The sequence below is a fragment of the Paroedura picta genome, chromosome 7, assembly GCF_049243985.1.
Source record: "Paroedura picta isolate Pp20150507F chromosome 7, Ppicta_v3.0, whole genome shotgun sequence".
Classification (NCBI taxonomy): Eukaryota; Metazoa; Chordata; class Lepidosauria; order Squamata; family Gekkonidae; genus Paroedura; species Paroedura picta.
In genome coordinates this window covers 17018871-17042042 of record NC_135375.1, presented here as the reverse complement: position 1 = coordinate 17042042, position 23172 = coordinate 17018871, and the positions used below count along the sequence as shown (strand labels likewise).

The following is a 23172-nucleotide window of genomic DNA, read 5'->3' as shown; positions in this document are numbered from 1 at the left end:
AGTCCCCCAAAGTGACATCTCTACATTGGACAATGGTCAAGGCATTTCCTTTGGGAGTTACATTTGAGCAGTGCCCTCAGCAAGTTCTGAGATGACTGGCCCTAACATTTAAGCAACAATGAGAGTCCAGACTCGATTTCATCAGATTTCAGAAGCTAAGCAGGTTTGTCCCTGGATCGTATTTGCATGGGAGACCTCTTAAGGAATAGCAGGGTCACGATGCCAAAGCAAGCAATGGCCAACCACCTTAGAACATCTCTTGTCTTGAAAACCCTACAAGGCTGCCATCAGTCAGCTGTGACCAGACGACACTTCCCTACACCATCAATACCAATGCAAAGGGAACAAAGGACAGAGCAACAAGATGTAGCAGCAGGTGGACCAAAATCTCAAGCCTGTAGCAGTTATTGGTAGACAACCTTTGTGTTCCAGATGACAAAATGGCTCTCAGTACGAGATGGAACCAGACTGAGGTCCAACTTCATCTGGATATGGATAATCATCCATTGGAGACTTCCAACATCTGTGAATGCCTTTTGTGTGTGACAAGGCAGCCGACCCTTCTGAATGTTCACATGATCTTCTAGGCATCGGGGTCTATTTGCATATTCAGATCCAACCTACATACATGGATGACTCAAACTTAAGGGGAATGTGATCTCTTCCTTGTTCAATTTTGTATACGTGCCAAATGTTTGCATTCCCCAAAAAAGAATTCCGTATTCAATATATAAGCAATTGCTACAAGATGGTGCTGGAATACGAGAGAGGGAACGAGCAAGAAGCGGAAAATTCTACACAATTAAAATTGCTTTAGGCAGAACACAAACGCCTGTATTCTCCCCACCCCCAGCCCAAAGAAGACAAGCGGGTAGAATTTGAGGAATCACTTAATTTCCTTTCCCCCCTTTTAACATGCATATGTATTTGGGGGAATCAAAGCGTGGCTACAATCTTGTTACTTGGTAAAGTAAAGAGCAGGGAGACAATGCATGTGATTTCTGAAATTCTTCTTTGCTTTTCTTTGTGACCTTTGGTATTTGTGTGTTATCGATGCTTTCTCTAAACCATTGTACAAAAACACCTTGAAGTGTCAAGCTTTAAAAATGAGTCTTCTTTTCTCTTTCTCCCATGCAGCTTGGATTATCTTGGCCTTGTCAAAATACATTCTCTAGTTAGAGGCTGGAAATATTTCCCTCCTGGCTCCTAAGTATTGATTTTTCCCCCCAACGCTCAGCGCTGTCTGTCAGCTGAAGAGGTGAAAGGTGAAAGTTCACGCCGCACCGCCTGGCTTTACCTTCCTATTAAAGTCGTGCCCTTTCTGCGTTTGATCAGTTTATGCGATCAGCAATAGAACAGTTAACCAATGCCGATTCTACCTATAGGAAAAATATTTAAGCCATCAATTACTTGGAACACAGGCGAGCAACTCGAGAATCAAGAGGCGCCTGGAAGTGATGCAATTAGGGACCCTTTGTGATTACCTCACGGCCATCCCCTTTCTCTCCCCCCCCCCAAAGATCCAGTTATGTAATGACCAACTTAATTCACCCTGTTCTGCCTTCTTACAGGAAAAGACTTCGAAGGGGAGGGGGAAAGAAAGGACAAATCAATTGTTCGCTATGACGTCTTTGCAGGATAATTAATCCATTGATACCACAGGTATGCAGAACCAAATCGCTGGATGAAGGAAAGACATGTTTTTTTTTTTTGCTCCCGGCAGACATCTGCCCTTGTCACAACATCTGGGTGAATAATTTGGTTGCTTCTCCAGAGGCTGGGTCACAAAAGAGACCTGCTGTTTTCTAATGCAATAGAGAAGGCTATTATGAATGTAAAAGTTCGACGTTTTTTTTGTTCTGTGGTCGATTCGCATTGCCCCCGAACTGACGAACCACCCTCCCAGTGCCTCACTTACCCGACCCCCAGAAACTTCTCATTCTTTTATATGTATGAACACATTGGATCTTTGGGAAATTAGTCTCTATTCATGACAGGGAAACAGAAAAATAGAAACATAAGAGCTGGAAGGGGTCCCAAGGGTCATCTGGTCCAGCCCCCTGTGCCCTGCAGGGAATTCACAACTACCTCCACATACCCCTACTCCTTCCATGACCCCTCCTGCTCTATGGCCAGAGGAAGAACTCCAGGATCCCTGGGCCAATGTGGCCTGGGGAAAATTCCTTTCTGATCCCACAGTGGCAACTGGCATCCCCCTGGGCACATAAGAAAAGTTCACAAGAGCTGAGCCTGGCTCATCCTTTCCTCCCCTTCCTCTCATGTTCCGTGAATCATAGAATCAGCATTGCTATCAGATGGCTTCTGCTTAAACACCTCCACAGAAGGAGGGCCCACCTGCTCCTGAGGAAGCCTGTTCCACCGAGGAACTGCTTTTCAGTGTCAGGAAGTTTTCCTTAATGTTTAGCTGAAAACTCTTTTGGTTTAATTTCAGCTTTTGGGTTCTGGTCAGACCATGTGGGGCAGGCATTCTCAAGACCCCTGGAAAGGTTTCCTGAACGAGTGGGAATTAACTATTTTTAAAATCTATTTTAAAAATTTGTTAAAACATTTATGGCCATGTCAAATCAGGAAAAAAATTTTTCACAGTCAGAGTAGTTCAGCAGTGGAATAGGCTGCCTAAGGAGGTGGTGAGCTCCCCCTCACTAGCAGTCTTCAAGCAAAGGTTGGATACACACTTTTCTCGGATGCTTTAGGATGCTTAGGGCTGATCCTGCATTGAGCAGGGGGTTGGACTAGATGGCCTCTATGGCTCCTTCCAACTCTTATGATTCTATGATTCTGCAGTGAGTGTGGTGACTGTGTTCAGGAGGAGCTGTATGTTTGACTGTGACATCTTCAGCCCTAAAAGCGCCGCTCCCCGTGTTGCTGTGTACGGCAATAAAAAAACCAACAACGAAAATCGCAACATGGGGAAGGCAATCTTCAATCCAATTCGGAACTTTATTTCACACGCATTATCTACATATAAGGGCCGTTTGGTACATGCAGCAGCCAATAAGTGGAATTGTCAAAGAGTTTCTCGAGGCCGGGCGTTTTAATCAGGGACCGTAAGGCCGCGACTTGAGCCGTGGCAACATTTTCATACAGGTGTCTCATCGTGTCATCTTTTGCTTGTAAACTGCCAATGAAGCCACGCACGTCTCTACATTTACAAGGACAAAATCCAAATACAGTACTAAACAAATCAATAGGACGCTAAAAGCTTACACCGGGATGACAGTACGAATTTTGCCGCAAGTGCTGAAAGAGCTAAGCTGTGGGGTGGAGTCTGGTGCAGCGAGGGTTTAGAAAGTCACTCGAGTGCAGTGTTTGGGGACACTATGACTTGGAGCAGGGGTAGTCAACCTGTGGTCCTCCAGATGTTCATGGACTACAATTCCCATGAGCCCCTGCCAGCGTTTGCTGGCAGGGGCTCATGGGAATTGTAGTCCATGAGCATCTGGAGGACCACGGGTTGACTACCCCTGACTTGGAGGGCAACTACCCACAAAGTATGGTGCAGTTTCCGTCTGCTCTGAAGTCTTGAAGTCACTAGCATGTAATTACTGATTCTCCTTTTTAAATGACTCCTGTCCCCAGGCTTCCTTTCTCAGTGGGTTAGAAGCCCTGAAAAAAAAAATTCTTTTTAACAAAAATAGCCATCAACACGTCACGTGTCAGGCATCTGTGGAAGACAACATTTGTGTAAATCCTGCACGACCAGAATGTAACTTTTCGCTAATGCAAGCAGGTGTGTTCAGTTTGGGGTTTTGTTTTGTTAGGTTTTTTTGCAAATTCGCATTTAGCAACATACCTTGAAGCGGGTGTTTAAAAAAAAAAGTTATGGTGGCCATTCACCGAGCATGATTACCGTGTGTTGTTGCTTTTACAAAATAAGATGCATGTACAGGCCTGTAGAAACGAACACCAGTTGAGCGCAAGCCCGTCTGATGCTCCTGCACATTCAATGCAACGTGCCATCTCTGGTACGTGCGGACAGTGGAACGACATCTCACAATGCACACAAAGGATACTAGCTAAAATGGCATCCCCAGCGTCTGCCTTTCCTCCCTTTTCCTACGTGGTGAATCTTGCTTGAGTCGTAATGTCATACATTTCCTTGGCTCTGCCCAAGACCATTGGCTGCCCCGCTGGTGGGAAGAACGCGTTATGACATCAGAGCACAGCTAAGTTTTATTAGAGGTTATAAAGGGGGAGGGATAAAACTTGACACGGGGGATGCCATTTTCAGGGGCTACCCTGTGTTTACTGTAATGTGTACTTCTGTCCAGTCGCCCTACGTGGAACTTCAGGAAAGCCCTTCCAATTTCCTTCGGCACTGGAGTGTATTCTTTCGCGCTGAAGAGATGGGACTACCTCCCTGATTACATATGGCACGGTGTAAGAACCAGAGCCCCACACGGTGAGCACGGGAACAAATGAACAGAGAAAATTCTTTCATGGAGGTAAATATGCCTTAGGAAAATCCCTGGGGTGATGGGAAAGCACAGAGTTTAGCTCAAACGCATCGCTAGAACATTATGTTTGATTCTGCAAAGTGTCCGCATCCCGTGCGTTTTCATGCCTTTCCAAATCCCGCAGTCAACTTTTGATAAACACAATGCACGCTGCAAATCCACTTAAAAAGCCTACCTCCTGTGACTGATTTTTTTTTTTTATACCACAACTAAATATACACTTTTAGCTTTGCCATAGTTAAAAAGGATACAAATTTACAGCAATTATGGGATATACATTCCTAGGGGCCTTTAACCTCTGAAGTAGATAAGTTGACTGTGGCCCATGCAATCTTTGTTACATTGTACAGGATATCAAACAAATCGATATTATGCAAACTACCGGGAACCTCTCGGTTGTTCGGCCTACTGAAGCAAGGGAAAGAATCGACACTATTCCTATAACAACTTTCATTCATTTCAGGGAGGACTACAGAAAAAGAATTGTGTTTTACAATAAAAACCCATCATTTCGTTTTATTTATTCATTCAGTCTAGTCTGGAATTTTTTACAAGCTCCACTTTGGTCAAACATATCTGTGTTTCCTAGGAACATTCTTTTTGCATGTCTGCCAAGGCAAAGAGAATGCACACCAGAAACACTGAAAACACACAGGCCCACCCACCCATGTGTGCGCACCCACCCAGTCACCAATGCTTAAATAAAACATTTTCTACACAGTTTTCTTCCCCTTCCCTGTGAACAAAAATTCAGGTCAGCTTCACACAAAAATAAATATGCAAGACATGGGGGTGGGGTGGGGTATATGTGAGTGTCGGCTGTTAGAACTGGATCTTCACATAGAAAATGCACAAAAATATTGAAGCGGGGTTCTAGTTAACTTTTTAAAAATGTCCCATGCCATAATGATCATCTTTGTGTTGCCACATGTTTCCAAGCACTGACATCCCTGTTCTTTAATGCCATAAACGTGTTGAAAACGGGCAGCTTCATGATTAGTTTCACATAGTGAGAAAACAAAATGAAACGCCAAGCCAGGCTCATGGAATGTGACGGGTCGTGGCCAAAGCCAGCATAGGGGAAGAAAGAACAGCCTTGGGTACAACTACGGTATCATTCTCAGAAAATATCGACATCCAGACAACTTTTCTCTCCTGATTTTCCTTTGTTAACTTCCATGTTCTAAGATGTATTCCCCCCCCCGCCGCCTTTCTGAAAAGCCATAAAATGGTTTCTTCATTCGTGAAAGACTACCGACATTCCCAAATCACTTAGGAAGGCATATGAAAAACAGGCTGATTCTCAAAAAAAGGAGAAAAATTCTCTTTCCTATCTGCTCTCTCGTGAACTTCCAAGCCGGACAGGTGCAAACTTTTTAATGCTGTGAACTGGCACATGCAGGGGGAAAACTTGAGCGGCACTGCACCCGGGGGGGGGGGGAGAGGAGGAGATGGGGTGGAATGGGTTTTCCTCTGTATGACAAGAAAACAAAGAGCTGCATCTGCAGAGCTGCCCGTGCATGTGGTGGGACCCCTAGGGATGCGGGGAGTGGCCCTAAAACCCCAAAGCAAGTTGTCCTCCAACAGCGGCTGGAAGAACATCATTGTAAACATAAAATATTTTTGGTAAACATCCAGGTTTTAAATAGCGCCATGATTATTATTATTTTTTTATTTAAGTTTTCGTGGACTATTTTAGCTTTTATTAACGTGATTAAGTATTGGCCCAGTTTCTGCCTTGTGATTTGAGGTTTTTTTTTTTTTTTTAAAGAACGAAAATTCCAATTCAAGACCTTCCAGGAGAAGTCACAACTCATAAGGTCACTGCTTCCTGAAAGCCCTCCCTTTTACCTTTGCACAGGGGTAGTCAAACTGCGGCCCTCCAGATGTCCATGGACCACAATTCCCAGAAGCCCCTGCCAGCGAATGCTAGAAGGGGCTTCTGGGAATTGTAGTCCATGGACATCTGGAGGGCCGCAGTTTGACTACCCCTGCCTTTGCATCTCTGATTTGCATCTCTGATTTGAAACATACGCAGCACACCCCCCCTCTAACAAGCTGGAGTTATTGCCACGGGCTGCCAAGGGTTTACGTAGGCCTCCAGTTTAGCAGATGGCTTCAAGCAGGACATTGCTCCGGAGAGCCTAGCAGAACAATCTGCCACTGGGCCAATCCTGCTGGATGATTTTTTTTAATGGTCACCGGCTTGGAACCTTACAATGGTTAAGGTCGCAGCGAGGGAGAGAAATTTACCAGGGAGTTTTATGAAGAAAACTGTATTTAGAGAAAGGACTTCTGCCCCCCCTTGAACTCTACACCACGAACCGATGCTCTTTGCCATCGTGAGCCATAAGGATAACGTTGCGGTTCGAAGTCCAGATGAGCCTGGCCAACTTGAGGGCGTTGTGGGTGCCCGGCGAGGCGGTTTGGACGGGGGGCACTTGGTACGTCTTGACGCAACGAAGCTGAGGGGCCGAATTCAGCATCCCGATGCTTCCCAAAAGAGAGGTGTTCATCTGCCGGGAGAAACAGGGAAAAAGAGAAAGGGTCAGTTGACAGTAAGAACCCAAGACTGGTTTTGGAGGAGTGCAATGTCATGTGAATAGAGAAAACCACAACAAATTTTCAAGGGAGCAAGACTTCCCATTGACCACATCATGGTTAATTAATTAATTAATATTATAGAATCGTAGAGTTGGAAGCGACCTCCAGGGTCATCTAGGCCAACCCCCTGCACAAGGCAGTAACTCACATCTACCTGCCTATCCAAAATGACTCCAATTTCATGCCCAAGTGATCCACTGAAAATCTCCAGAATCCAGCCTGGCCTGGAGGAAATTCACCTACCATCTCACAGTGGTGATTAGCAATTCCCTGGGTATACAAGGAATGGGTATACAATTCCCATGAGCCCCTACCAGCAAACGCTAGCAGGGCATCATGGGAACTGTAGTCCATGAACATCTGGAGGACCACAGGTTGACTACCCCTGTTCTACTGAACAAGATGGTGAGGGATTGAATCCTAGCCTGAACAATCTGCAGGACCCAATGGGCTGGCAGCAATGTGACACCAGCTGTTAGCAAATTTAGCTAGCCTCTCTCCAAATTTGATGGGCCCAGGCAAACCCTTTATATAGAACCCAGATTTCTGGTGCTGCAAATGGTCTCTCTGGGAAGAAGGGGGAGGAGCCATCCTGGGACGGCTATAACCCTGCCTTCTGGAGCTTCCCTGCTGTAGATAAGGTTTTGCTTGAAGATACTGTGCTCTCTGTGAGCCGCCGAACCTGCTATCCCTCTGAAAGGGAAGCTGTTGAAACTAACTCGGTCCTTGCTGTGATGTCAAGGATTTAGCCGTTTGTTTGCTTTTCTTTACAGTCAATAAAGTCTCATCTGTCTTGGAGGAAAACTGCGTGGAACCTTCAAATGGTAAGCCACCTTGCAATTGGGCTTGAATGGCAATGCCGCGGAATGAGGCTAGGAGTGACATCTCAATACGATCAAATTAGCCGTGGAACGGAGAGTGTTTGCTAGTGCAAATCTGTCATCCGCTTCTAACTGGAACAGCTTATCCTCTTACTCTCTTGTCCTCTGACAAAAATTTGGACCAAACATACCCAAAGGCACATCCTACCATTATTGTTGGATATCTGGCTACCTTAAATCCCAGTGACGCAGAAGAAGATAGCTTTCTGCCTAAATTGTCTAGTTTCCTTCCTTCTTTATCAGTGGGTCCAGCATGGTAGCCTTGCTTCCCCTTGGGTTGCATCTCCTTGACTACTAGAGATGAAGGAGGGGGATGGATAGGCAGTTATATGATTCCTTTTTCCCCTTGTAGAAGTGTTCAGTGGGTTGAACAAAGGCTGGATATTGCCAGAGCTCTTGACTTAATTCTTCCAAACCTTTCATTACAGGAAAAGTAATGATTCCTGTAGTCTGTATGGCGCTTTTTACCCAATCCGAGTTCGAATATATCCCTCCCGTATACACTGAATTCAATTTCCATTTTGATTTGGGGTGCTACATATTTTCCCTCTGCAACATACATGGTTGATCCGGAGTGACTCTACCTTTCCTCTGCGATATCCAGAATTGGATATAACCCTTGATATTTGAAAAATCGTCAGTAAGTGTGCTGATTTCTGCTTGTTGCGAATTAACTTCCTTCGCTGTGCCTCAAAGCAAAGTGGTCTTCCCTGATTGGCCAGGGTGTCAGTTCAAGGACTTCCTGGTTCCCGGTTGCAAAACGTGTATTAAAGGTGGTCAGTGAATTTGAGAGTAGGAGAGCGAGATTCAAATCCCATAGCATCTTGAAGACCAAAAAGCTTTCAAGAGGCAACACTATCTTCATCAGAAATGAATGGTATCTGACGAAGGGAACTTTGACTGTAGACAGCTCATAATATGGGAACTTTGTTGGTCTTCCAGGTGCTACTAGAATCTTGCTCAAGGAATACAGCATATGCTTTACTTAATGTGAAATCCCAGTCTAGATAGTCATAAGCAAAACACTATTTTCTCATTTTAGTTAAGCCCACCCTGTTTATATGCATGGGGATAAAAAGCAAGGGTCTACCATTCTTTGGGTTTTGAGAAGCCCAAGAAGTGAGACGATCAGACAAAATATGGTTGAGAAGCATTGCTGTGTTCATGCCCATCCTTGGCCCTTTTGGGAGGGGTGGATGGATCAACATGTCTATATATGGTCGTATCACCCAATAAATGTTTAATAAATTTAAAAAATATATACAAAATTAATTAACTCCCATCCATTCGGGAAACCTTTCTAGTTCCACCAAGAAACCCCAGGGTATCATGAAACCCTGATTGAGAAAGCCTGGTCTACCATATGTGATTCTCTTAAGATCATGCTGAGACAATGGAAACCAAATAGTTCTGTGAGAACAGCCTTTCGCGTACACTTCCATGAAAAATCTAGCTCTATGTATGCCTTTCTACCCGTATGCCAAGCTCTATCTTCCAATGAAAAGGGACACCCTTGTGGGCAAAAAAAGACCTATGTGGTCACTGGAGCTCCTCAACCTAATCAATGAATCAGGGTGCAAAAATCCAACATGTGCCTCTGGGAAGCATACCTTGAATCTTTCATTAAAAAAAAAACCCAAACCTACCGGCCCTTGCAGTTTTAATTTAACAAATCAAACCAGTCACTAATTTGTGACTTTTGCCGAGACTGTCTTTTCTATGAGCTAGAATGCGGGTATTAAGCTGCCCCGGCCGTACAAGATTACAGCAGAAATCATCTACTTTAGTCACTGATGCTCCGAAATACTAGAACAGGTGTCATCGATAGAGTGCATTTCGAAAAGTAAAAAAAAAGGAAAGCAACAACAGGCAGTAGCTTTCTATAGTTCTGCCATTTCTCCAAGCAAACTATCAAGGGAACAAACCTTTTAAATATTGGAGCTTCCAATTCTCTAGGCGACCGGTCAATTTATATCACTTTGCTGGATGTGTTATGAGCTTTAAAAGGAGGAAATAAAGCGACAGACCTTTGCTGGCTTACATGCCCCTGTAATTCTGGACACCCCCCTCTTTTCCACTAAATGCATTAGCATCTCTACGTTCGTCCAGAACAGGTGGGCATGAGGGTCCGAGCGCTGCGTCCGAGACTTCGACATGCGAAACCTTGGCATATCCTCGGACGTTTTAAGATGTGCAACTGCCGATATCATGTCCTGAATTCTGATCAGCGCAACAGAGAAAACCATTACTTCCCCCCCCCCTGGTCTTTCTCAGCAGCAGAATGGTGTCAGAGGGTGTAAATCACAGCATCCATAGCAGGGAGAATGCAAGCCCCGCTGACATTTTCACAATTTAAATCATCTTGAGTAATAACCCTTTTAAGATGACTAATGTTGCTGATTTTCCTGCATTAATAGTAGTGCTGAATAGAACACAGGCGGGTGGGGTGGGGGTGGGTGGGGGGCGAGAGGCTCACTAGTGCAAGGGAGGGTCACATTTTAAAACACGCCAACTAGGCTCATTTTAACTCTTTATGTTAATAGCAAACACCTGGAAGAGAGGAGGATTTAAATACAGTAGACTTTAGCGTGACCGTTTATTTGTTCGAGCACGTGCTCGGGGAGAGAGATCGCACCCGCCGTCCCCTGCACTCTTAGACGATCATGTAAAACATCTCAATCAATACGTCTGATTGCTTCCCTAGATCTTCCTAGGTAACTCGGCTAAATATATGCAAGTGATGGAAGAAGGTTATTTATTTTTTTTGCAGTCCTTATTCACTGCTTCAGAAATCGCACGCTATATGATGATGGATAATAATTCAATACGCTTAACGGCACGTACGGCTATCGCCCGAATGACATGCGGAAATTCGCGGTGGATTAAAAGATATACACCGTTCGCTGATGGTTACAGGAATACGGAATCCGAGGAAACGATAATTCTTCCAGCAGAGGGGCCTTCCGTGTCCACAAAAGGCATTCTGCCTAAGTGGAGGGGGTGATTCTGAACAGGAGGTGTAATCGTTCTGGAATACCTGCTGCGCGAGTTCCACCGAAATTAACAGGAGCACTTCGATCATCCACTACCCTTTGCGCTTCTGTGGGCATTGTATGGGAGGACCCCCTGTTGCCCAAGCTTAGCAGTGAATTCGGTCCCATGGGAAGGCTATGCATTCACGTATTTATTTTTAGAGCCCTCCTCGACGAGGAACAGGTGTCTCAACCAACAAAAACAGGAAGCTGATTTCTTCAATGATTGGAGTTCAGTAGCAGGATTGTAAAAATAAAATCATGTTTTTGCCCTGATTCACAAAAGAAATCAACAACTCAGCTAGCGGGGAGACAGGACAACCCACTGGTCACTGCAGCTGGGGCCAGTTTCAGGTCTTGTTGGGCTCCAGGCGGTGAATGCCACCATCTCGGATTACTGCCATCTCTGACATCCTTGTGTCGCCCTTCCAGCCCACATCAAATTGTCACCTGCCTGTGTGTCCTCCCCTCTGCCCATTTACGAGCCCCCTCCATTGCCCATATATTTCTTCTTCAGTAGTGGTGGGTGGTACATGCAGATGGGATCCCTACCACCACCACTGCTACCACCTACTGGGAGGGTCACCAGTGATGGCATGGCTTCTAATCTGGTGAGGCAGGTTTGATTCCCCGCTCCTCCACATGCAGCCAGTTAGGTGATTTTGGGCCAGTCACAGCCCTGATAGCTCTCCCAGCCGCTCCCTCACAGGGCATCTGTTGTGGGAGAGGAAAGGAAGGCAATTGTAAGCCGCTTTGAGACTACATCAGTCGTGAAAAGCAGGGTATAAAAATGAATTTTTCTTCTTCATAGCTGTTGTGCCTTCTCCATTTTTAATTTTTTTGCAAAACTACAAAAAAGCTCTTTCATGATCATGATTCATGTTTGGCTCGTATAGTCTGTACCTGGTGATAAAGAGACAATAGGGTAAACATCTGCTTTAGGATGCTTAGGGCTGATCCTGCGTTGAGCAGGGGGTTGGACTAGATGGCCTGCATGGCCCCTTCCAACTCTATGATTCTATGATCTGGTTGCAGGCAACCAGGGAGGTAAATGTGTGATCGCTATGTCTGCTGTTTTCCTGCCATGTCTGAGGTGACGGTGAAACCCTGTGGTGGTTAAGAACCGGCTGTCTAGCAGAAAGGACTCCATACCCGAAGTTAACCGCTCACTTATAATAAGGTCGGTAGAACTTCCCCTGCCTTTTCCGTAAGTTGCTCTGCAGCTGGACTGGAGAACTCCGTGGCTCAATGGATTCTGCCTGCTTATTCTCAGAGGTAAACAGAGATACTTTGTTGAGTCATTCTACTCTCCTAGTGTGCGGGTGACCCTGACGCCGTACTGGGACACATCCGTATGGGAAGCTGGTCCCACCCATGTCCATAAACTCAAGAAGCTGCCTTATACTGAATCTGACTACTAGCCCACCACTACTAGCCCACGAATTGTGTGAGTGTTTCTATAAGAGAGAGAGAAATAGTGAGGTTTCTTCAGATTGTTCAAAAACACAAATCTTTGACTTGGTGCAAAAGACAATTTACTGAAAGCAAGCAAGTTAACCCAACAATACCTTGTTGGAACTAAGGCATAACCAGCTCCCGTGAGAACCTGCAAAATGTGGGAAATCTTCAAAAGGCCAGATAACCCAGTACCCAAGGCCAAGGGACTGCATTCTGGAGATGGGAGGGGTAGGTGAGAAAACGAAAGGAAACAGCTCAAGCAATAAACCTAGCCATGGGCCCTGCATCTACACTTCTAACAAATGCTAACTCTCATGGCACTTTGGACATCAGTGTATGTAAATTGCCATCAAGATGCTACTGACGTGACCGATGTATGGAGACCCATTGGGTTTTCAATGTAAGAGACATTCAGAGGTCATCTGCCCTTGTCTCTCTCTGCCTAGTAGCACTGGAATTACCCAAGGCCACTACCCAAGGCCAACCCTGCTTAGCTTCTGAGAGCTGATGAGACCTGGGCCATTCAGGCCAGGGCTTTGCACAAAGTAAAAAGGTAAAGATATCCCCTATGCAAGCACCCTTGGGGTGATGCCCTCCAGCGTTTTCTTGGCAGACTCAATACAGGGTGGTTTGCCATTCCCTTCCCCAGTCATTACCCCCCCCCCCCCCAGCAAGCTGGGTACTCATTTTACCGACCTCGGAAAGATGGAAGGCTGAGTCAACCTTGAGCTGGCTGCTGGGATTGAACTCCCAGCCTCATGGGCAGAGATTTCAGACTGCATGTCTGCTGCCTTACCACTCTGCGCCACAAGAGGCTCTTGCACAAAGTACATGTTCCTTTTAGTCATGCATCACTGGATCCAAGCCACTAGAGGGGTAGCAAGACTTCTGAATGTACTAGCCTCTGGTTCCTGGGGATCAGCTTATAGCTACAGGTGGTCCTCCTGATGCCATCTGAGTTTTGGCTACTGCGTGACACAGAGTGTTGGACTGGGTGGGCCATTGGCCTGATCCAGCATGGCTTCTCTTACGTTCTTATCTCCAGATCAGCTCAGAATATCTTTATCGGCATGCAGTTCTTATGTTCACAGCTGATGCAAAACTAGGCTTGCTCCTGAGTAAATACCGTTGCTCTATTTAGAGCACGTATTATTACACTGACACGGAGAGAAGCATTTAAAAAGCAGGACTGAGCAAAATAAATAAACATGACCTGCTGCTTTTGAAACGCATTAGCTTACCTGCCAAAAGGAGATGTGGCTGTCTTTGTTTGAGTAAGTGGCAAGATACCGTCCATCAGGAGCAAATGCCACCGCTGTGATGGGCCCCTGGTGGCCATGGATGGTCTAGGCAAGAATAAGAGACAGTGATATAAAAAAACCCACCAAGCTAGCATCATACAGGCACACAGCAACACGTGTGTATTAAAGGAGGGTACGAATGTGCGGAAGAACATCTGTGGAAGGCTAGTGCAATTGTGCAACTTCTGCAGAAGCTTGCTTCTCATGGAACTGGCTGGACCAAGGGGAACAAGGACAGATACACTATGCAGATCAAAGGTTTCTCAACCGAAGTGGCTTCAGGGTGTAATGAAGATGCAGTCAAGGCCAAACTTAACCAGAGCCCAAGGTTCATTCAAGCTGAATAATTTCCAGGAAATGTCATGGTTAATTGATAATGCCAAAAAAAACCAAAATATCTAGACATGCTCTGGCCATCAACAGTTGCATATATCACTATAACAAATCAACAAAACCTGCCAAGACTTTCTGAGAACAGCAACAACAATAGGATAGACAAGCATGTCATCTGGAAACAGTTTCCTTTTTTCAAATGCAAGCTAAAAACAGATTACAAAATGGGAGAGAACATAATTGGATCCATCATTACAGATTATCACAATGCATTGCTAAGATAGAACTGGTGTTATAAAAACAGAACACAGTTTGAATTCAGGCCCTGGTTGAGGCCAGGTGAACATCCCATGGACCAGGGATAACCAGCCTATTAGCAGCAGCAGAATGCAAGGCCCTGTGTGGGGCATAGGGAATTAGGCAGTCCCTCAAGTATACTGGGCCTGACCGTGGATGGCCTTAAAGCTTAAAACCTTGAACTTGATTGGGAATTTAACTTGTAGCCAATGCAGCTGCCTCAGCACTGGCAACATATGGCTCCTCCAAGGTGTCCTGGTGAGAACCCTAGCAGCCTCATTTTGCACTAGCTGTAATTTCCGGGTCAAGGACAAGGGCAGGCCCATGTTCAGTGAGTTACAGAACTCTAGCCTGGATGTGATTGTTGCATCGATCAATGTCGCTAGTTGCTTCTAGGACAGATAGGGCACTAGTAGTCTTGCCTGGCGGAGATGGAAGAATTCCAGCTAGGCTACTCTAGTGACCTGGGCCTCCATGGAATGGGAAGCATCCAGAATCACCCATAGTATGTGATTCAATTGTATGCCGTCCAGGGAGGGTAAGCACATTTCTTGATCTGGCCCATTCCTATCGAACCACAGGACCTCTGTCTCGGAGGAGCTGAGTTTCAGCCAGCTTTGCTTGAGCCAGATAGCCACTGCTTCCAAAAATCTGGCAAATGTATTTGTGGGTGAGTCGGGGCGGCTGTCCAACAAAAGAGCTGGGTGTCGTCAGCATACAGATGACAACCCAGTCCAAAGGTCCGGACCAGCTGGGCCAAAGGGGGCATTTGTTGTTGTTGTTGTTAGGTGTTGTTAGGTCTATCTATCTATCTATCTATCTATCTATCTATCTATCTATCTATCTATCTATCTATCTATCTATCTATCTATCTATCTATCTATCTATCTATCTATCTATCTATCTATCTATCTATCTATCTATCTATCTATCTACATCCATCCACCCATCCCTCCCTCCCTCCCTCCCTCCCTCCCTCCCTCCCTCCGTCCAATTTATAGCCTACAACTCCCCGAAGGCTCATGGCGGGTCACAATCGTCCGATAAAATCCCATTAAAACCCCAATAACCCTGATAAAATTCCATTAAAACAGACATAAAAGCATTAAACAAGTTACATATAAAAACCATTGAGATACGGCAGCCAAAAACCCTGCCCAGCTCAACATAATCCCAATATCTGAGGGGGAGGAGGGAGGAGGAAGGAAGAGGGCACAGATGGAATTCGCCACCCAGCCTCAACCACAGACCTGGCGGAAGAGCTCCATGTTGCCGACAATGTGAAAGAAAAATAAAAAAAATCTTCTCATTAATGAGCATTTTCCAGAATATTAGCCCAATACAGAGAAATGAAACAACACAACCACAAAGTCTCTATCTCCACAACAACACACACACTGCTAGGACCAGGGTTTTCCTCCTCTTATAAGGAATTGTGGCACGCACTGCTAAATGTTCCCTCCTTCCTTCACAGGCTCAGCAACGCAGAGGTATTTTAGCAGGGCACGGGGAAGATTCCAGCTAAGACATCGGGACAAGCAATGTATGCACGACCCCGACTTCCCTTGATGCACAGAGGGTCCTTTGAGCTACGCTGCCGGCTGACCTTTCAGCTGCACGGGTCAACGGGCTGTGGAGCGAATATCCATGCAGGGCTTTTAACAGACTGTGCGCTTCAAAGACCTAGTTATGCTCCTACGGCGACTGCTCTGTTAAGCCCCGGCCGATGCCTACAGTTATCTCGCTGCAATTAAAGAAGTTAGCGCATGAGAAGGAGAACGTATGCAAAGGCGGATTCAAAACAAAAAGATCGCAGTGAATCGTAACTGCTTCAGGAAAACAGATCCTGATGGGGGGCTGTGTCAGTTTGCCTGAGGCCGCAGAAAAGGGCAAGAGTCCAGGAGCACCTTACAGACTGAGAACATTTGTGGCAAGGGCGTGTCTGGAGTGTGTCCAGAGGAGGGCAACAAAGATGGTGAGGGGTTTGGAGACCAAGACGTATGAAGAAAGGTTGGGGGAGCTTGGTCTGTTTAGCCTGGAGAGGAGACGACTGAGAGGGGATCTGATCACCATCTTCAAGTATTTAAAAAGCTGCCATATTGAGGATGGAGCAGAGTTGTTCTCTCTTGCCCCAGAGGGATGGACCAGAATGAATGGGATGAAATTAATTCAAAAGAAATTCCATCTAAACCTCTGGGAGAAGTTCCTGACAGTCAGAGCGGTTCCTCAGTGGAACAGGCTTCCTCGGGAGGTGGTGGGTTCTCCATCTTTGGAGATTTTTAAACAGATAGCCATCTGACGGAGAGGCTGATACTGTAAAGGCTCAAGGGGGTGGCAGGTGACAGTGGATTAGCGATTGGGATGTGAGTGTCCTGCATGGTGCAGGGGGTTGGACTAGATGACCCAGAAGACCCCTTCCAACTAAATTCTATGATTCTATGATTCTAGGGGAGGAGCTTTCGAGAGTCGTGGCTCAATTACTCGTGTGTACATGGGATGCTCTGCTGCTTATTCTCACTACGCCCATTCTGAAAAGGCAAGCAGGCAACAGACAGCAAGGGATTTATGACGATAATTCAATATGTATCATACCTATAGTACCAACAGTCCTTAAAGCCATCTGGGTGAAGCCGGCCAAGACTGAGAACTGGGATGGCATCTCAAGCAAGGCTTTGAGGTCTAGCTCTTGGACAGGAACATCTGACTTCATATGGGGGCCTCTCAGGTGCTGTGCCATGCCCAGGAAATGGCCAGATGTGTACTCTTGTGAAAATGATAAAATGCAAACTCAAAGGGACCAAGAACCTGAGCAAATGGGGTAGTAAATGGGGTAGTACAACCCCCCCACCCCAGCTCTTCTTTTTCTTCTTCTCACACACAATTAAAAGGGGATCGAACCCCTCTTCTCCTTGTCTTAACCTAGATGGTGTAGGCAAGCTGGAACTCATCAGAACATCTGGCTACAGTGATCCATGCAACCATCACTTCCAAGTTAGACTTCTGTAATTCGCTCTACACGGGCCTACCCTTGGCTTTGATCCGGGAAGTTACAGCTGGTACAGAATGCAGCTGCCAGGAGCCTCACCAGATCATCCTGGAGGACCCATGTCCAGCCTCTGCTGAGACAACTGCATTGGCTACCAGTCTGTTTCCAGATCAAGTTCAAGGTTTTGGTTCAGACCTTTAAGGCTATATGCGGCTTCGGTCCTATTTACCTGCAAGACCACTTACTTCCTTATGCTCCCCGGAGGGCAATTCGCTCCGGGGGCTTGGGAAGTGTGCCTGGCCTCGACCAGGGCCAGGGTCTTTTCAGTCCAGGGCCCTACCTGGTGGAATGAGCTCCCTGAAGAGCTGCGGGCTCTGTCAGAGCTCTCGAGGTTCCACAGGGCCTGCAAATGGAGGTCTTCCACCAGGCATTTGGTTGAGGTATTAGACCATATACAACCACCCTGTTGTCATCCATACTCCTAGGTACTCCAGCCCATCAAGTCAACTGTGCTGAAGGCTGGGAAGATCTTTTAGTCATACCCCCATCTTGTTTCACTGTAATTCATAGTTAGGTGTATTTTATTGGGGCAAGATGTGGGGATTTTGGGAATGCTTCGCGCCTGCCGATTGGCCCCGTCGATGGTCTATGCAGAGGAAGGGGCCAATCGGCACCCTTCCTCATCCCGGACAGAGCCCGCCCTAACTCCTCCCCCTAAGCCCTTACGGCTTTATTTAGTGCGCCGCGGGCGGGGTTAAGATGTTTTATATATAATAGAGAGTGCAAAAGTTGGCTTGAAACTCAACATCAAGAAAACAAAGATCATGGCATCCGGCCCTCTCAATAACTGGCAAATAGATGGGGAAGAAATGGAGATAGTGACAGATTTTATTTTCCTGGGCTCCAAGATCACTGCAGATGGGGACTGCAGCAAAGAAATTAAAAGACGCTTGCTCCTGGGGAGGAAAGCTATGGCAAATCTAGACAGCATCCTAAAAAGCAGAGACATCACCCTGCCAACAAAAGTGCGTTTAGTCAAGGCTTTGCTATTCCCAGTTGCAATGTATGGCTGCGAAAGTTGGACCATAAGGAAGGCCGAGCGTCAAAGAATTGAGGCTTTTGAACTCTGGTGCTGGAGAAGACTCTTGTGAGTCCCTTGGACTGCAAGGCGAACAAACCGGTCAGTCCTAGAGGAGATCAACCCTGACTGCTCTTTAGAAGGCCAGATCCTGAAGATGAAACTCAAATACTTTGGCTACCTCATGAGAAGGAAGGACTCCCTGGAGAAGAGCCTAATGCTGGGAGCGATTGAGGGCAAAAGAAGAAGGGGGCGACAGAGAATGAGGTGGCTGGATGGAGTCACTGAAGCAGTAGGTGCAAACTTAACTGGACTCTGGGAAATAGTAGAGGACAGGAAGGCCTGGAGGATCATTGTCCATGGGGTCGCGATGGGTCGGACACGACTTCGCACATAACAACAACAAATATATAATTTGTAAACCGCCGCAAGCCAGTTTGCTGGGAGCAGCAGTCTAGAAATCAAATTATAAACCAACAAACAAGTCATCTAGTGAGATAAGCCAACTATTTGGATACGAGACCACCAAGGAAATCCAGGGTGGCTACCCAGAGGCAGGCCATGGCAAAACCCTCTCTGTTTCTCTCTTGCCTTGGGAGCTCTGTGGGCTTGCCACAAGCCAGTGGTTCTCAACCTTCTAATGCCACAAGCCTTCAATACTGTTCCTCATGTTGTGGTGACCCCCAACCATAAAATTCAATTCAGTTCTATCTCTTGTCTCACCACACCGATCTCGCTCTTTTCTGCTGCCCCAGACAGATGAATGTTCTTCAGGCTTTGAGAAAGTGACACTATTGGGCAGAATACAAATAGGAAGCATAGAGGCCCATCATTGGCCTTTTGGGAAGGGGTAGGTCGGTCATATATGGTCATATCACCTGATAAATGTTTAACACATTTTAAAAATAAATAAAAAATTAATTGACCCCCACCCACCCATTTGGGAAACCCTTTCAGAGCCATTAAGTTGAGAAAGACTGTAATCTGTATCTGTATCTTATCTTATGTTATCTGTATCTTTTTCCTGTTTCCTGTAAACTGCCATGAGCCTCTGGGAAGGGCGGTATATAAATATGAATAAAGATAGATAGATAGATAGATAGATAGATAGATAGATAGATAGATAGATAGATAGGATAGATAGATAGTCCCTTGGAAGGCTGGATCCTGAGATGGAGAAGGTTTATCTTACCAAGTAAAAATTTCTGTGTAGTAGGAGACCACCGAAAAGTCCCAGAAAAAACCTTAAGAGGTTTATGAGGATTCTCAATGAATTATGAGAATTCCCAATGAGGATTCCCAATGACCATTCTCACAAAATAAGAAACTTTGTTTACTGTCTTCGCCACTGAGGAAACCTTTTTGAAACCTGCCTCACTGGCAGTCTTCAAGCAAAGGTTGGATACACACTTTTCTTGGATGCTTTAGGATGCTTTGGGCTGATCCTGCGTTGAGCAGGGGGTTGGACTAGATGGCCTGTATGGCCCCTTCCAGCTCTATGATTCTATGATTCTATAACGCAAATAAAATCCAGAAGTCGGTTGGCCAACTTGCAAGACTTTTGAGTACTTACATTCTTATTACCATTGCAGAGAACACTGAATATATTATTGGCTGCTTTTTACACAGGTGTTTCCTTGAATTTTGTCTATGATTCCTGCCCGGTTCCCATGGCCAGATTTTACAAGAAGAGTTTTGTCTTATGGAGCTTCGTCTCCTGTTTCGAGAACGGTAGGCCAAGTACATCTATTGACTCCAAATAAAACTTTCTGTACAGAAGACCGTTTGGGAATATGCTCCAAACGGGTCCCTGACATTTCAAGGGCCTTGTTTACAAAAGTCTCCCTAATCGATAAACAGAAATCTTGCTTTTCGAGCACCATCCCGAGAACTGATAATCAGAGGGAGACAGCTGAACTACAGTTGAAACTAAGATGTACTGCACTTACCACAAAGCTCGCATGAATAATCTATTGTGATATTTGCCTTCTGTACATCATGTCGAAGATAGGTTGGCTCCAGCCAACGGCAGTGGCTTATGTAATCTCAGCGGCTTAATGATAAGGGAAACTTAAAAGGCCGATTAATTATGGGATTCAATACTGCAGCCATCAAATTCCTTAGCACTTAACAAGCAATTAATATTTGCCAGTGAAAAATGTTTGGGCGATTCAAAGGTGAAAATCAATATGGCTAGCAAACTTGTTGCACTCTTGGCCACTGACAATTTATCCCAATAACTGCAATCCTTAAGGGAGCCAAATCGCTTTGATGCTTTAATTTATGTGCTTTCCCTTGCAGATGCTAATCCTTTAAAAACAGATTTCCCTCTCCTTGGCCCATGATTTAGTTTGCACTTTGCAGGGGCTCACTCTTATTTATGCATCAAATGAGCAAGGAAGTGCATGTATCCTTGCGGGCTGGACCAAATGCATTTCTGTTTGCTGAGGTTTTCAGCCGGCGAAGGGCACAGGAGGTTCTGAGATAAAAGCCCAATGGAGGGAGATACTCAGTGGCTGCTCACAATGACAAATCCCTCTCAGTGAATATTTGTGGGGAGTTGTACAGCCTTTATTTTGTTAATGCTGAGAGCAGATTTCAGTTGGTATAGAAGAGCCCTTCTCAACTTTTTTACTGTTGAGAAACCCTTGAAACATTCTTCAGCCTTCGAGGAACACCAGCAGTGAATCACAGAATACTAGAGTTGGAAGGGGCCATACAGGCCATCGAGTCCAACCCCCTGCTCAATGCAGGACCAGCCCAAAGCATCCTAAAGCAATGGAAACAGCATCCTGCCCTCCTCCAAATGACAACCTTTCAAGTACTTAAAGAGGGCTATCATGTCCCCTCTCAACCTCCTTTCTCCAGGCTGAAGAAAAGTGATGGTGCAGAATACGGTTGGGAAGCACGGCTGTGTTCACGCCCACTTGGGGCCCCTCCCCTTCCCACCCCCTCCAGATCCACCATTGGCCATTTTGGGAGGAGTTGGTGGGTCCCTATGTTCATATATGGTCATAAAAGGTAAAGGTAAAGGTATCCCCTGTGCAAGCACCGAGTCATGTCTGACCCGTGGGGTGACGCCCTCTAGCATTTTCATGGCAGACTCAATACGGGGTGGTTTGCCAGTGCCTTCCCCAGTCATTACCGTTTACCCCCCCAGCAAGCTGGGTACTCATTTTACCGACCTCAGAAGGATGGAAGGCTGAGTCAACCTTGAGCCGGCTGCTGGGATTGAACTCCCAGTCTCATGGGCAGAGATTCAGACTGCATGTCTGCTGCCTTACCACTCTGCGCCACAAGAGGCTCTATATATGGTCATATCACCTGATAAATGTTTAACAATTTATATATATAATTGATTAATTAACTCCCACCCATTCGGGAAACCCCAGAGTTTCACGAAACCCTGCTCGAGAAAGACCGGTATAGAAACATGGGGGGACAAAAATGAGATAACTGCTCTATGAATGACTTCACAGTAGAAAGACTACAGAGGTTTCTAACTTCTGCATTGGAGGCCACCTGTGCAACTCAACATGAGAAGAGCAGCAAGTTACCTTTTTCATGTGGGCTGTTATTTGAAAGTGGCAAACCTAAGTTTGGCTCATATGCAACAACAAACCCTGGTTTGGCATCAAGAGAATAAAAATTGGCTGCCGCAAAATGTAATGATCCCCATTAGTCTGGGTAGCTTGAGAAGAAACCAGATGATGACTTTTTCGATCCATAGCTCTTAGTTGTACTATCTAAATCAGGGGTAGTCAACCTGTGGTCCTCCAGATGTCCATGGATTACAATTCCCATGAGCCCCTGCCAGCAAACGCTGGCAGGGGCTCATGGGAATTGTAGTCCATGGACATCTGGAGGACCACAGGTTGACTATCCCTGATCTAAATGAATCTCCTCCCTGTTTAGAGGCAGCAGACTGTACAATGTATAGTGTTGCCAGGTTCTGTGCAGCAGCCATGAACATTTGGCGTACGATGTCTCACATCTAATGATTCAGAGACCTGTGATTGATCAGAATAATTTCCTATATGTTATCTCTATTTACGATAATTTTAGCAGTTTTATGGTCTTGGCTATTTTGGCAAATGTATGCTTTCAGAAAAAGAGCCTCTTGTGGCGCAGAGTGGTAAGGCAGCAGAAATGCTGTCTGAAGCTGTCTGTCCATGAGGCTGGGAGTTCGATCCCAGCAGCCGGCTTAAGGTTGATTCAGCCTTCCATCCTTCCGAGGTCAGTAAAATGAGTACCCAGTTTGCTTGGGGGTAAACGGTAATGACTGGGGAAGGCACTGGCAAACCACCCCGTATTGAGTCTGCCATGAAAACGCTAGAGGGCGTCACCCCAAGGGTCAGACATGACCCGGTGCTTGCACAGGGGATACCTTTACCTTTATGCTTTCAGATGTTTTATGCTTTTAGCTGTTTGTTTCCTGGTTGTTTATTAATTTTCTTATACTAGTCTATATTGATGCTGGGGGTAAGGTAAAGGAAAAGGTATCCCCTGTGCAAGCACTGGGTCATGTCTGATCCTTGGGGTGACGCCCTCCAGCGTTTTCCACTCCAGTCTAGAGGCAAAACTCATGCCTGTTTGCCCGTAAGGTAAAAATCTTAGCAGCAGTGCAGTTATTGATTGATCTTGCTCTCAAGGAGACTTCCCTCCCACACACTCTGCTTTGGGCACCCCTTCCCAAATCCTATACCTGTTTGCCACAATCTATA

General features: G+C 45.8%; 1 protein-coding gene across 6 annotated transcripts in view; it reads right to left on the bottom strand.

The window, feature by feature from the left end:
- Window positions 1-6191: 6191 nt before the first annotated feature.
- Window positions 6192-23172, bottom strand: part of WDR7 (WD repeat domain 7) — a 250905-nt gene continuing 233924 nt past the window's right edge. For all 6 annotated transcript variants that reach the window (XM_077346857.1, XM_077346856.1, XM_077346858.1 and 3 more), the window contains 2 exons: window positions 13695-13799; window positions 6192-6994 (listed from right to left, as the gene is read on the bottom strand). In XM_077346857.1, the coding sequence (XP_077202972.1) occupies window positions 6791-6994; window positions 13695-13799 (309 nt within the window). In that variant the 3' untranslated portion in view covers window positions 6192-6790. The remainder of the gene's footprint in view (window positions 6995-13694; window positions 13800-23172) is intronic.